This window comes from Diabrotica undecimpunctata, chromosome 4 (genome assembly GCF_040954645.1).
Source record: "Diabrotica undecimpunctata isolate CICGRU chromosome 4, icDiaUnde3, whole genome shotgun sequence".
Lineage (NCBI taxonomy): Eukaryota > Metazoa > Arthropoda > Insecta > Coleoptera > Chrysomelidae > Diabrotica > Diabrotica undecimpunctata.
Genome location: NC_092806.1, coordinates 125726465 through 125741285, shown reverse-complemented (window position 1 = coordinate 125741285; position 14821 = coordinate 125726465). Strand labels below are relative to the sequence as shown.

The 14821-nt window shown below is 33.1% G+C and overlaps 1 protein-coding gene across 1 annotated transcript; it reads right to left on the bottom strand.

The window, feature by feature from the left end:
• Nucleotides 1-3948: 3948 nt before the first annotated feature.
• On the bottom strand, nucleotides 3949-13503 carry LOC140438391 (phospholipid phosphatase 5). The gene is made up of 4 exons (XM_072528073.1): nucleotides 13324-13503; nucleotides 9910-10218; nucleotides 7608-7861; nucleotides 3949-4113 (listed from the first exon to the last, which is right to left on the bottom strand). The coding sequence occupies exons 1-4, from the start codon at nucleotides 13395-13397 to the stop codon at nucleotides 3995-3997; spliced, it is 756 nt and encodes a 251-aa protein (XP_072384174.1). The 5' UTR covers nucleotides 13398-13503; the 3' UTR covers nucleotides 3949-3994.
• Nucleotides 13504-14821: the final 1318 nt, after the last annotated feature.

Below are 14821 nucleotides of genomic sequence, written 5' to 3'. Positions count from 1 at the left end.
TATAGTTTTGCTTATAATAACAAAAATAGTACATTAGATCCAGTTTATAAAATACGTTTTTACTCACATTAATAATATGTTGACTGAGCGGATGAGTGGAAGTCGACTATATATCTAATATGTATAGATGTAAACTAGTCGAATTAGTATATTCTTTTTATTTCAGGAGGATATTCAATTATTTAGTCTGTTAATAGAAAGCGTCCTAGCAACCGAAGATGCTTGTTTAGTCTGTATGTACATAATGCATTCTAAAACATGCCAAAACGTGTTTATTTAGAAAGTTATACATCGAGACATGCATTATATGAATCATATTGTCACAACTACAATACTCCCCGCAATTGATTCTGAGTATTGCGTTTACGGCAGTAAACAGAGCGAAATGCAATTATAAAAATTCGAAGATCATTTCTGAGAAAAATTTAATTTTTTAACTGTCAAATAACCGAGAAGTCTATTTGAGTCTAACAGAACAGAACAGAAAATATAGACACAATAGTTGAATCAACAGCTAAATAAGCAGATTTGTGCAACTAGACAACGAAGCCAATACTTCCATTTCATAAGCGTCAATAAAAAACTACAAATTCCATCAAAGCAAGAACTGGAATACAAAGTAACGTTTAACTTACATGCTATGGAACAGGAATGATAACACAGTTCAATAAAATGACAAAATTTAGTGTTTGAGAAATAATGAATTTTAAATATTTTTGATACTCTGATGTCAAAAATGACTTCTTCTTTTCATAGTAGTGTTTTTTTTGGAATCGATTGTATAATGTTAACTTCGCTCAAAAAGATATACACAAAGGCACCTGGAAATCGCCAGACGGACTTACAGTAAAGATAATAGATCATACTATTGTAGACTCAAGACACCAATCGAATATAATAAACTTCCGCACCAGGAGAGGAGCAAATGCGGATTCTGATCACTACAGGGTCGAAAGTAGGGAAGGGCCAGAATTTTAAACATTTAAAAAAGGAGATAGGCTCTAAACATGAACAATACAATGTAGAAGAGCTCAAAAATACAAACAAAATAGAGAACATAAACAAAATATAAACATCAAAATAGAAAAGAGACTAAAACATGAAAACATAAATGAAGAGTGGGAAGGGTGCAGAAACATCATGAAAGAAGCATCTGAAAAATTACTAGGCATGGAAGGTAAACAAAGAAGAACAAGAACGAATGACTGTTTTGACGAAGAATGTCAGATTATAACAGAAAGGAAAAACAGAGCATATTTACTGATGCAACAATGGCACAGAACCCGACAAGCAGAAGAGGAATATCCACCAATAAAATCCACGGCAGAAAGAAGAGAGAAAATATGAACAAAGAACTACAAGATCTAAGTGAGCCAATAGAGACGAAAAATGTTTACCAGAAACTCAAAAAAAGCAAAAAATAATTCAAACAAAAGAAGTAATATAAAAAAGGTATGGAGTGTAATATATTGACAGAACAGCAAGAAAAACTAAGAAGATGGAATTCCTGCCTGCAACCTGAAATGTTTTAGATTGTATTGATATAATAGATGTTCGTTTTTTTTTTATTTAGAAAATCGCATCGACCAAATGGCCATTAGCGAAAAATTAATGGATTACATTAGGTACAATTACTGCATTACAATTTGGTTTATTAAATATTGTGGTACTTATTAATGTCTTTCAATAAATTCAGAGTATTGTTAAAGTTACAGTCTGTACCTAGAGCTTCTAGAAGTGTTTCTGGTATCTTGTTGTTACTTCGTTGTTGATTGTAGAGGGGACATTCACATAGTATGTGCATTATTGTTAGTGTCGTATTATACGTATCACATCGTGGCGGTTCGCACTTTTTAATTAAGTAATCATGCGTTAACCTCTAGTATGTCCGAGTCTGAGGCGCGTTACTATTATTTTTTGGCTTCTTGACGTAGGTAACACATTCCATGTCTCTATGCTGGGTTTCACTTGTTTTAATTTTGACACATTCCATTTATTTTTCCATGCACTTAAGATTGATTTTTTTATATATAAGCTTTTATATCCGTTGATACCGATGTGTTTACGATTTCGGAAACGTCACTCACTATCGCGTCTTTCGCACTATGGTCAGCAGTTTCGTTGCCTTTTATTCCTATATGGGATGGGATCCAGATGAAATTTACCTCATTATGATTGATATAAGCCTGAAGAAGGACCGTTTTAATTTTTTTAAAAGCGGGTTCTTTTGTACAGTTGTCGGATGCTTTGTATGGCACTAAGTGAATCTGTTAAGATAATATATTTGCAGTTTATTGTCAGATTGATTAGTTCTATGGCGCGATAGAGAGCATACAGTTCAGCTGTATAGATAGTACTAACATTAGATAGTTTGAATTTAAGGACCTTCTCTGGAGTTACTACAGACGGTCCCACACCTTCGGATGATTTTAAATCATCATTGTATATCTGGGTACGATTTTTGTAACGACTAAGAATTTTTTTAAAATGGGAAATAATTAAATCATGATTTGTAGAGTTTTTGTCAAATGACGTAAGTTCAAAGTTATATGGTATGTTTTGAATCCAAGGTGGATTGTGGTCATATGTGTATGGAAGACATTCAGGTATGACAATATCAAACAGATGCAAATGGTCTTTTATTCTTTTATAGAAAGGTTTAACACAAGGGTGATTTGCATTGAGGTTTGGAAAATTATCAGTAAAAGTATTTCTATAGAGAGGATTTTTTGCATTATCCTTAATTTTTGTTGCATACGTTAGACTAAGGTAAGCTCTTCTATCATTTAACGACAATTCATTTGATTCACAAAGTAAATCTTCAATCGGTGTTGTACAAAAGGCTCCCAGACATATTCTGAGTGCTGTGTTGTGAATAGTGTCGAGCTTTTTAAGTACTGATTTCGGTGCTGAGTCGTAAGCTATAGCCGCATAGTCTAGCTGTGATCGTATAATAGTTCTGTATATAATTAACGATGTACTCCTGTCTGAACCCCAATGCTTGTGTGCCAGAATTTTTAGTAAATTTAATCTTCTGTAACATTTACATGTTATATTATTGATATGTTCTTTCCAATTCAACTTTCTGTCAAAAGTAACTCCTAGCAATTTTAGCGAATCTTTTTGTTGTAGTGATTGGTTGTATAGATATAATGAGATTGGTGTAATGACTTTGTTTTTAGAAAATACTGTTACGATACATTCTGACCCTAAATATTATGACTAATTCTGTTTTGTTGTAGAAATTTCGGCGTTTGTTTACCAGAAGCCTCTAGACCCGAATTATGATGAGTCATCCATCTCGAGGGTTTCAAGCAGTTGAAAAACTGGTTTTAGCTGTTGACCTCCATCTAGTTTATTCGATGGCGTTCCCGTTATTCTTGTCAACACCACCAACAATGTTCGAGTCTGCTATAGGGAATTCCGGAACTAACGGAGGTTTATATACAAGAGAAATTTTATATGGAGAGTTAGTTAGTTTTAAAGATTCGCGGTCGCGATTTAATTGTTACGTTCGCCTTTAAATAAATTATGTATTTTTATTGATAAATAAATTAATATAAGTTATCGTGCTTTTTAATAAATTAAAATAAGAACCTTTTAATAAAGACATTATAAATTGAATAAAGACAACAATTAAATAAATATCATATCAATACTATATATTTTGTTTAAGTTGTTGAAAAGATAAATCCAAATTCCTGTGACCATTTTTCAATATCTAACATGATGTTCGTTTGTAATACTCCATTTAACGTTTTTTATAAAAAAATATTGCTTTTATGTATGTGTTCTTAATATTCCATACGCTAAATAAAAAATAAATTATATAATTTATAATAAGTAATAAGTTATAAATAGCTGCAATAGACAAAATTTAAAAATTTGCTGTCTCGGCATTTTTATAATTGTGTTCATACCAACAAATGAAACCTACGAATTGTTTGTTAGACGGCTTTATTATTTTTTAATAAAATACTGTACTCTCTTACTCTTATTTCTCTCTTTGTACAATTTTTAAAATATTTTCTTGTAACATTTCATCTGTTGTAGCGTAAAGAGTGTGAATAATATAAGCAGTGGTGGAACCAATCATAGCACCTCCAATAACATCTAAAAAGTAGGGATAAAATATAATTAAGAGGGTTTATCAAAATCAGTTGATTAATAATATTTCAGTTTACTTAAATCGGTTTTTCATGATAACGCTAGTAATCTAATATAATAGCTATGTATATTCACAACCAAACTAACCAATAAATAAATAAAATTAAAGTGTTTGAACCGATTTCTAGCACAACAACAACCTATATATAAACAATACGTTCTTTAAAAAACCAGAAAAGAGAAGATAGACCTGGCAAAGCCCAAATGGGACAACAAAGAATGAAATAGACCAGGGCTTCCCAAACTTATTCTACTGTTACGCTCTTGGGACTTTGCTATTTGTTTGCGACGGGCCCACAACCCAACCCTCAATAATACTTACCAATTTTAGTACTAGCCTAGTAACAGGTTATAGTTATAACAACAACACTATTTGAACATTTATATTTTTTATAAGAAATTAAGAACGAAATCAAAACATAGGCACAAAAATGAAAAGGGATATATATTTATGTAACCGGCTGGTTAATGTGAGGGATGTGCTTGCTTTTTTGAGCATAGCTTATGGAACCGGGGCTCCAGTTTGGAAATTGCCACTCTCATTTCGTTTACTATGGTTTAATACAGATGGATGCTGAGAATTCCATGGATACAAAAAATTACCAATGCTGAGGTACTTCGGTGCATGAGTAAACAAACAGAATTACTCGGCATAATCAAAGAGAGGAAGATACAATACTTGGGTTATGTGTTGAGAGGTGAAGGATATGAATTACTCCAAATCATATTGAAAGGTAAAGTGCAGGACAAAAGATCAGTTGGAAGACGCCAGAACTCGTGGCTGAAAGACCTGGGGAGATGGTTTGACCTTTCATCAACAGAAATCTTTCGTGCAGCAGTTTCCAAAGCTACAATTGCTATTGGATCGCCAATCTTTGAAAGGAGACTTTCAAAGATTGGCAAATGGAATAATAATATTTCCATTGTATAAGAGGAAATGTTAAAGAAAAACTTCCATATAAACGTCCATATTCTTATATCAAAATTCATCAATTAGCCAGAGCTCTCTAGTATAGAGCGTTATCCGTAGAATATAGAACGACCCTGTAAAATGTGTATACAGGGTGGTCCTTAAGTAATTGTACAAACAAAAACAGTAGATTCTGCATTTAAAAATATTACGATTTAAGCCAACTTGCTTTAATAAAATGTTGATATTAAGAAAGATACAGGGTGTTAAAAAGGAAATTTAAAATTTTATTTTTCGGTATAACTTTTACGTTTGTAAATATTTTTGGACAAAAATTTACAGTTGGATGCTTTTGAGTAGGATACATTATAATTTTATACTTACTTTAATGTAACTAGTAGAGGGCGCCACATATGCCACATGTGTGGCATAAATTTACGCTTAACTTTTTTGCTCTTTAAGTTAGCTCTATTTGTGTTAAAAAATATTAAATATACATTTTTTTTACAAAGAAAAGGTATACTTGTTAATAACCTCAAAATTCAACCGTTTTCGAGATAATCGCATTTTATAAGTCAGCTGCACAATAATTCTTAGTTTGATATTTTTGCGGCAAAGCACTGAATACCGGTAGATAAGCATAATTCATAATTTATTCTTATTAAAACAACTTAAAGATGATAATGTAACATCACAAAATGCTTTGTTATGGGTACTAAATGTCTTATTAGAGAAAAGATATGTCATCTTCTTCTTTAGGTGCCGTGTCCGTTTTTAGACGTTGGCCGTCATCATGTTTACAATTTCCCTTTGCTATCGCTTCTTAAGTTTCTATAATGGCGTTGTATTACTTTTTCTCTATTGTAAAATGCTAAAAACCCAAAATATGTGGTTTATGCAAGATGGTACATCACCACATTCTAGAGAGAAGGCAGTTAGAACATAATTAAATACAACTTTTCTGAACGTTGGATTGGTCGTGGTAGTCATATTTCTTGGCAATGAGGTGAGATATTGATATAATTATTTAATTCATAAAAAATCCGAAAAGTATACTTACTTTTCATTACGTTAATTGTTTACCCATTTTTATTAGGACAAATAGAAACTAGAGCACAGGTATTGAATAATACATATGTGTCCTGTTTTATAATACTTTTGCTACAAATCTAACCTGAAAGACTCAGCATTTTTACAAAAACATCAACGTTGTCCTAATAACCGATATTGTTATAAATATAGTAAACACACAGGCAATTTAGTTCAGCATAATAATAGTTCGTTAGTAAATCATAATAGTCCATTTGTTCGAGATGTAATTATAGTTACTCGTAAGCTGTAACGTAATCATATAAATAAGTAATGTCATCGATAGGTTATTCCATGTGTGTTTAAGTAACCAATGTACGAGATACATCACAGTTTAATACATTATTTAACTTCTGCGACAAATAAGATGTAGTTCCATAATATACCATAAGATTTAGATATGTATCCAAAATAATATATTCATCCATTATACATTATAGCCACCACGTAACCCCGAATTTAATCCACTTGATTTTGGTGTATGGGGCGCATTAAAACAACGTGTCTATAAGAATTCCATAAATATTCGCAACCAACTATGGGAAGAAATAAATACTGCAGCAGTTTCCTTAGAATCAATGATGCTATTCAATATGAGACGATCTTTTATGGAATATATTGACAAATGAATTAAAGAAAATGGTGGACATATCGAACACTTACTTTGACAAAAAGTTATGTTATTTAGTTTAACTATTTCTTAATTTGGTTTGTAAACAAAATGTTTTGATTATGACTTTAACATAAAACGTAAAATGTTTGATGTAAAATCCTATTATTCTTTTATTTTGTCAAATCCTAATATTAATTATCCTGCTGATATATTTATTTTATTTAATATTTCGTTAACTATTAACTTTAGTTAAAGGTATTTTATACCAAAATTCAGAAGTATTAATGTTTTTGTCTATTTTTTCTTCGTTGCTTGGAGAAATTGCCTTAGATCAGAATTATGCAGCTGATTTTTAAAATGCGATTATCTCGAAAACTGTTGAGTTTTGAAGTTATTAACAAGTATACCTTTTTTTGTTTAAATAATATATCTTTATTATTTTTTATCCCAAATACAGGTAACTTAAAGAGCAAAAAAGTTAAGTGCAAATTTATACCACATATGTGGCATAAGTGGCTCCCTCTATCAGGTACATCAAAGTGTGCATCAAATTATAATTTCTCATATTTAAAAGTACCCAGTTGTAAATTTTTATCCCTAAATGTTTACAAACATGAAAGTTATAGCGAAAAATAAAATTTTAATTTTGCACTTTAACACCCTGTATCTTTCTTAATATCAACATTTTATTAAAGCAATTTGGCTTAAATCGTAATATTTTAAATGTAGAATCTACTGTTTCTTTTTGTACAATTACTTAAGGACCACCCTGTATAGGTACTTGAGAAATAGAAGCATTGTGTTGTAAACTATTTATGTTACTATTACCTGTATAGTGATGATGGTAATCAGCAGTTCTACTAGCTGCCACTAGCAATGCTATTATTATTAATCCACTATTTAACGTGATTACAATTCCTTTCAAAAATCGAGGTTTCTTTAACTCCAGGCGGTTATGGATATGAAGTACCATATACACCATACAGGTAAAAATAAAAGTAGCATGTGCACTGGGAAAACTTTTCCTTCCGTCCATTTGTCCGTGATATTCACCCTCGCAATTATCTATATCAGTACCGTACCTAAGGAAAAAAATATTAGCTAGTATTTTTATATCAAGAACAAATTTATATTGCAATTCTTAATACTTGATTCGATGTACAATGTATCTTAAGACCTTCGCTGCCATGAGATGCCATTGCGGCATCACAGCAAATTTGACTTTCTGGGCGTGTGAAGCAGTCATGCACCTCGTACAGGCGGATACGTTTCTGCTGTGTGAAGCCGCATATTATGCTATTCATCGCCGTGAAATGCTTATGGAACATGTGTACAATGTGTACATGTGTAAGAACAAGAAAATGCATTTATGCAAATGCAAATATCTCTATAATTGAGAGTAACATGTGGCGTCACATGGCTGTAAAACAATATAAAAATAAAAAGGCTTTGTTACGCATATTATTATTTATAGAAATAAAAACTTATGCAAAGAGACATATTTTATTATTTATTTATTTATTTATTAAGAATTGTACTACAAAAAAAGAATATTAATATTAAAAAATACAATAAATTTAAGCGAAAAAAAATACATTTATTTAGTACACTGATCAACTGCAAAGAAACAAGATAAGCAATAACTTTTTTGACAAATATTGCATCTAAATTTTGTGAATAGCGAATTTTTGTGAATGGCATTCAACACATCTGCGTCTTCCATTTCGACCAACATCTTCTAACACATGCTGCGGCAATGGAGGTTCATTACGACGATAATGCTCCGTATTTTGTATTTGAAGTAATTCCAACGTGACAAGTTCCTTAAACCCAGTAATGGTCATCTTGTCATTCGTAACCTGCTGATGTAGTATAAAAGCATTGACTAATAATGATGTTCCAATAAGAAGTTCGACAGCTAATTTCCTATACCACTTCACGCCTCGTCTTAAAGAAGTAGCATAAGCTTCCATCTGATCAGATAGGTCAATAAAAGCTTTATGATTATTGTAATCAACAACAGTGGACGGTTTTTCCGTTTGTTTGCGCCCAGAGGTAACTTGTAGAAGCTCTGAAATATGTTTTGTGCTCCATGTCAAAACATCACGTTTGTCCTTCAATTTTTAAATTCAGGTTACAAGCATTACATTACAACAATACAAACATTAGAACATTCGTGTACTAATGTTTGTATTTTGAGAACGATTTCCGAAGTGGAAATTGAAACGTCAATAAACGTACTTTAACCTTTAATTTTGGCTTATTCCCATTTAAATAGTAATTACTGTATAAGATTTTTTCAGATTTTTTCTTTCTTGACTGGGTAGTAGTACCGCGAGAAAAAATGAAGCAACCAATGGATGCATTCTAAAATTGATGCTTTTCTTATGAATGCTTTTAAATCTTAATTATTTATTTGAATTTGTATATTGGTTGTATATAACATTAATTAATTTTAAATAGTTATATACAATTTATATTTTTTACTAAATTTTGTTAAAAATATTAGGTCACTTGTAAGGTCCCTCTCAGGCTGGGGCCCTGTGGCATTTTGCCACTCCTCCCACCTTATAGTAACGCCACTGATTTCCAAGTAATATAATTGTTTTCTGGTGGAATTTTAATATATTATTCTAAAATCTTTTCTGACTAGTTCTTTTATACATTTTTTACTAGTTCTTTTTATTCTTATTTTTCCTCAGCTCTTCAATTTTCAGGGGTCCCTTACTCTTTTTCTCTACTTATTTCAGTCCATTGTGTCTACTTCATTTAAACTTTTCTCCCTTAAGACCTCTGCCACACAGTTCTTCCATTTTCTCCTCGATATTCCTCTGCCTCTCTTTCCGACAACTTCTAACATCTCTATCCTTCCCTCATAGTTCTCGTTTCCACGTCTGACATGATCATTTTTTTACTAGTTCTTGCTATACTAAAACAATTTTTAATTGAAGGCCATTAATTGGCAACATCGCACTTAACGAAGCAAATAACGTTATATGTGTCAATATTAATCAGTCTGTCAGTATTAATGAAATAAGGTAAATCTTCCGAATCAAAGTTACAAGGAAAGATTAAAAGGAAATACAATAGATCTTCTATACTTCGAAGTTTATATTATTTTTAAACTTACCCTTCGGGAAAACATCTGAAATAAAAATTGGGTCGTGGTCTGCCGACACTTAGTTTTAGTACAGAAGTCAACAAAGCATCAATACAATATGCTAATGTTAAACCATAAACGCTACAGATTATTTCCGGAATCGTCGCTCGGTCTTTTCTATATAATAAATAGTGCCCTAAATATATAAGACATGGGACCAAAATCATGACAGCATACAAATATCTTCTGGGAAAATAACTATCAACAGAGGGATAGCGATACATCCACAGTTCGTCTTCATCTATGTGACGAATTACTGGAGTAAATTTCTCTAACCATCTAAAACGGTAAATTTATTTTAAAAAGATACTCATCTTAACATAAAACCATAAACATATATGTAGGAAAGTACCTATATACATTGTATAGTTTCTATTGCTTTATATACAATAACAATTTAAAAGTATAAATCATGTCTTTTTCATGTATCTGTTGTCTGTTCGTAGCGGGAAATTCTCTACACGATTAAACACTAAATAAACAATAGTTGCTTTGACGACAATTTGATAAATCTACGTACGAAAACTGAAGCAGCATCGTGACGAAATTTAGAATGTAAACAAACATGATACAATATTATTATATTACACTATATATGTCAGCCTCATTCGCCAACATTAGTCATAAGCCTTCCAAAAGTTCTTCCATTCTCATCTGTTTCTTGCTATAATCATCCACCTCTGACTAGGGAATTTTTTAAAGTCATCAACTAATTGTATTTGCGGTCTTCCTTGAACTATCCTTTTTTGGCCAAGGTGTCTATTATACACAAGTACTTAGTAATAACTAAAAAGATACAAGCTCATGATTACTGCTCTTCAGGAGACAAGATGGCTGGGGAAAGGTGCCAGGACACTAAAACGCACACAATTCTATATAGTGGTAAGGAACAAGGAAGCAAAGAATGTGGAGTTGCATTTGTGGTGGATAATGATTTTAAGTCAAAAATCATAGACTTCCAGGCAGTCAGTGAAAGGATATGCAAGTTCAGAATTGGCACCCACTTCTTCAACCTAACAATGATAAACATTCACTGCCCAACAAAAGAACGAGAACAACATACAAAGGAAAGCTTCTACCAACAGCTGGAAATAGTATATGACAATGCGCCCAAAAATGACATCAAGGTTATAATGGGTGATATGAATTGCTAAAATAGGCAAGGAGCCGCAGTTCTATGGCACAGCGAGAGTGGGGAGTTTTTGATAAATTTTGCCACCAGTAAAGACATGGTTATAAGTTCCACATGCTTCCCAAATAAAGACATACACAAAATTACATGGATTTCCCTAGATGGAAGCACAACCAATCAAATCGACCATGTGCTGATAGATAAAAGGGCAGCCAGTAGTATCTCAGAGGTGAGAACACGACGAGGAGCATGCTGTGGATCAGACCATCTTCTACTCCAAACCAAATTTAGATGTAGAGTTAACAAAGAAAGAAATGAAAGACAACAGAGAACAAACAAACTGGACTGGAAAAACTAAAAATTCAGGAGTGTAAAGAGAAGACAGCGGCAGCGTCCACCCTGGGAAACAAGAAAAAGGCGAGAAGAGGAGCATGGTTCGATGACGAGTGCAGACAATCAATAGAGGAAAGAAATGCACACAAAATGTATATAACAAGAAGAACATGGGAAAGACTAACATCATTTGAGTCGCAATACGGAAAGTAGACAAGATATGTAGAAATAAAAAAAAAGCCTATGAAAATGGACAAATAGAAAAAATGTTAGAAAATTTCAAAAACAACGAAATTAGAGGGGCTTATGAAAACCTAAAAAAGATAAAAAGTGGGTATAAACCTCAAACAAGCTTATGTAAAGATGAAAGTGGGCAAATAATCAGTGACCAACAGAAAGCCACAGAAACCTGGAAGCATTATTTTTAGACCCTACTTTATACACAAGTAGACATGGAAGATGAAATGGGTACGAACTACGTAAAAGAGAATGAAGCAGAGAATGGAGTAGAAGCTCCAACCATAAAAGAAGTTCTCGAAGCTATTAAGGCTCAGAAAAACAATAAACCCCCGGAGTTGACGAAATAATAGCAGAATTGTATAAGGAAGGTGGCGACCACCTAGCAACTCACATCCACGCGCTCATCAAAGACATATGGCAAGAAGAGAAAATACCCAACGACTGGAAGAAAAGTATAGTATGCCCGATCTATAAATAAAAGAAGGCAAACTGCAGTGCAAACACTTCTTCTTCTTCTTCAAGTGCCCTGTCCGTTGCGAACGTTGGCTATTAACATGGCAATTCTGATCTTGTTTGCGGCGCTTCTGAATTGTTCGACCGATGTGAGCCCGAACGATTTCCTCAGATTTTGGAGCCACGAGTGTCTTCTCCTGCCTGGTCCTCGATTACTGTCTATTTTTCCCTGGACAATCAATTGCAGTAGACGGTACTTATCGTGTCTCAATATGTGGCCTAGATATTCAAGCTTTCTTTGTTTAATTGTATTCACGATTTCTTTCTCCTTTCCGATTCTTTGGATTACCTCTATGTGCAAAAACTACTATGGAATATCTCTACTATGTACAGCATATAAAGTCCTTAAGTATATTATAAACCAGCGGCTTCAACCACTAGCAGAAAATATTATTGGAGAGTATCAGACGGGCTTCCGACGGGGAAGATCGACACGGGATCAAATATTTACAGTCAAACAGATCTTGAGTAAATTATGGGAACATGACATTGATGTTCACAACGTGTTTGTAGACTTCAAACAGGCATACGACTCAGTCAAAAGGGCCAAACTCTACAATATATTGGCAGAATTGGCAATACCACACAAGCTAATTAGACTCATTAAAGCCACAATGGATGAAACTCAGGCATGTGTACGAATACAAAACCACCGGACAGACTTTTTCAAAATTTCGCAGGGATTAAAGCAGGGAGATGGGCTGGCCCCAACCTGGCACTGGAGTATGCGGTTAGGCAAATGCAAACTGGACGAGGAAACCTACTGACCAACCGAACGGTTCAACTGGCCGCTTATGTCGATGGTAATATTATGAGTAGAACATCAACAGGAGCACAGGAAACGGATTATCGAATAAGAAAAATTAATAGCTGTATTACTGTTATAACCACTCTGTAGTAGTTTCTGAGTTTTCAACGTTTTTATCTGTAGAATAAACAATTATTTTCCTTAAGTGTTCGTAATTACCCATTGCTACCCTACTAACGGTCATATTATTATTTAGAAATGCCTTATATGAATAGGCAGCAAGCTTTAAAATTTTAAATATTAAATAAAAAACAACATTATCGTAAGAATTATACCTTTCTGTTTTTGCAAAATTTATAAACGTAGACCTAATGTTTACCTAAATTATTTGTCATTACTAAGTTAAAAATTTACTTACAAAAACACAATCCATATTCCTACTCGAAATCCGCTTTCTAAAATAAGATGTAAAGCTGTTGTTGTTTTATCCATTTTGTTATGATTTTATTTTAATGATTAATTATGAGTTGAATGATCTTAATACACTAAAATTTTGACATATAAATCTTAGGTTAACAGAAAATGTGACATCATAGTTAACTACATTTTGTACATGTATATTTGACAAAGTATATTGTCCTGGTAACTAATACTTAGGTCGGATGTTAAAAATACGATTTTTGGTGTAATACATTTCAGGAGCTTGGAAGCGTAAAGGCGAACTGCAAAAACACGTTTCTGGAAAACTGAGTATAAAGTTTAAAAACATGTTAGAATAGTAAGGGCGAACAAGTCTTATTTTATTCATCATCATCATCATCATCAGTAGCTCGACAACCCTTTCTGGGTCCTTGCTTGTTCTAGGATTTTCCGCCATTCTGTTCTGTTCCTTGCTTTGTTTTTCCAGTTGGTAATCTTAAGTGTTTTCAGATCTTGTTCCACTTGTTCCATGTATCTAAGTTTGGGTCTTCCCTTTGACCTTCTTCCTACTGGTGTTTGCCTCATAATATGTTTTGGTGTTTCAGTCTCCAACATTCGTTCAACATGGCCCATCCAGTGCAGACGTCCGATCTTTATGGATGTTATGATCTCGGATTCATTGTATGCTGTGTATAGTTCAAAGTTATATCTTCTGCGCCATATGTCATTTTCCTTTACCCCCTTATATATGTGTCTAAGGATTTTTCGTTCAAATGTGCCTAATAGGTTTTCATCGTTTTTCGACAGTGTCCATGTCTCTGATCCATATACAAGGACCGGTTTTATCAGGGTCTTGTATATTTTGCATTTGGTTTTTCTTGTGATGTTGTTAGATCTTAGATGTTTAATTAGTCCATTATATGTTTTATTAGCGATACGTATTCTTCTCTTAACACCTTCACTGAAATTGTTATCTGCGGTAACTAGTGAACCTAGGTATGTAAAAATTTTCACGCTTTCGATGTTATAGTCTCCTATTGTCAGATTCTGTAGGTTTCTTTGGCCTGTCGATTTACTGGCCTTCATGTATTTGGTTTTTATTTCATTAATGTTTAGGCCACTGTTTTGTGCAGCTCTTTCTATCGCATTAAATGCTTCTATCATCTCTCTTTCGCTTCTAGCTATGATATCAACATCATCTGCAAATGCCAATATTTGTACACTTTTTGTTATTATTGTTCCTCCGGTGTTGACTTTTGACTCCCTAATTATTTTCTCTAAGGTGATGTTGAATAGAATACAGGACAGGGCATCTCCCTATCGTAGGCCAGTTCTCACATGAATTGTATTTGGTGTAATACATTTCAGGAGCTTGGAAGCGTAAAGGCGAACTGCAAAAACACGTTTCTGGAAAACTGAGTATAAAGTTTAAAAACATGTTAGAATAGTAAGGGCGAACAAGTTTTATTTTATTAATAAAACTTAAAAGAGGATAA

Bases quoted from the DNA above. Each gene is read 5' to 3' on its own strand.
- LOC140438391 (XM_072528073.1), bottom strand. From the start codon at position 13,397: ATGGATAAAACAACAACAGCTTTACATCTTATTTTAGAAAGCGGATTT. The intron at 10,219-13,323 runs GTAAGTAAATTT...TTACCGTTTTAG, and splicing joins GGAATATGGATTGTGTTTTT to ATGGTTAGAGAAATTTACTC. The intron at 7,862-9,909 runs GTAAGTTTAAAA...TTTTTTCCTTAG, and splicing joins TTCAGATGTTTTCCCGAAGG to GTACGGTACTGATATAGATA.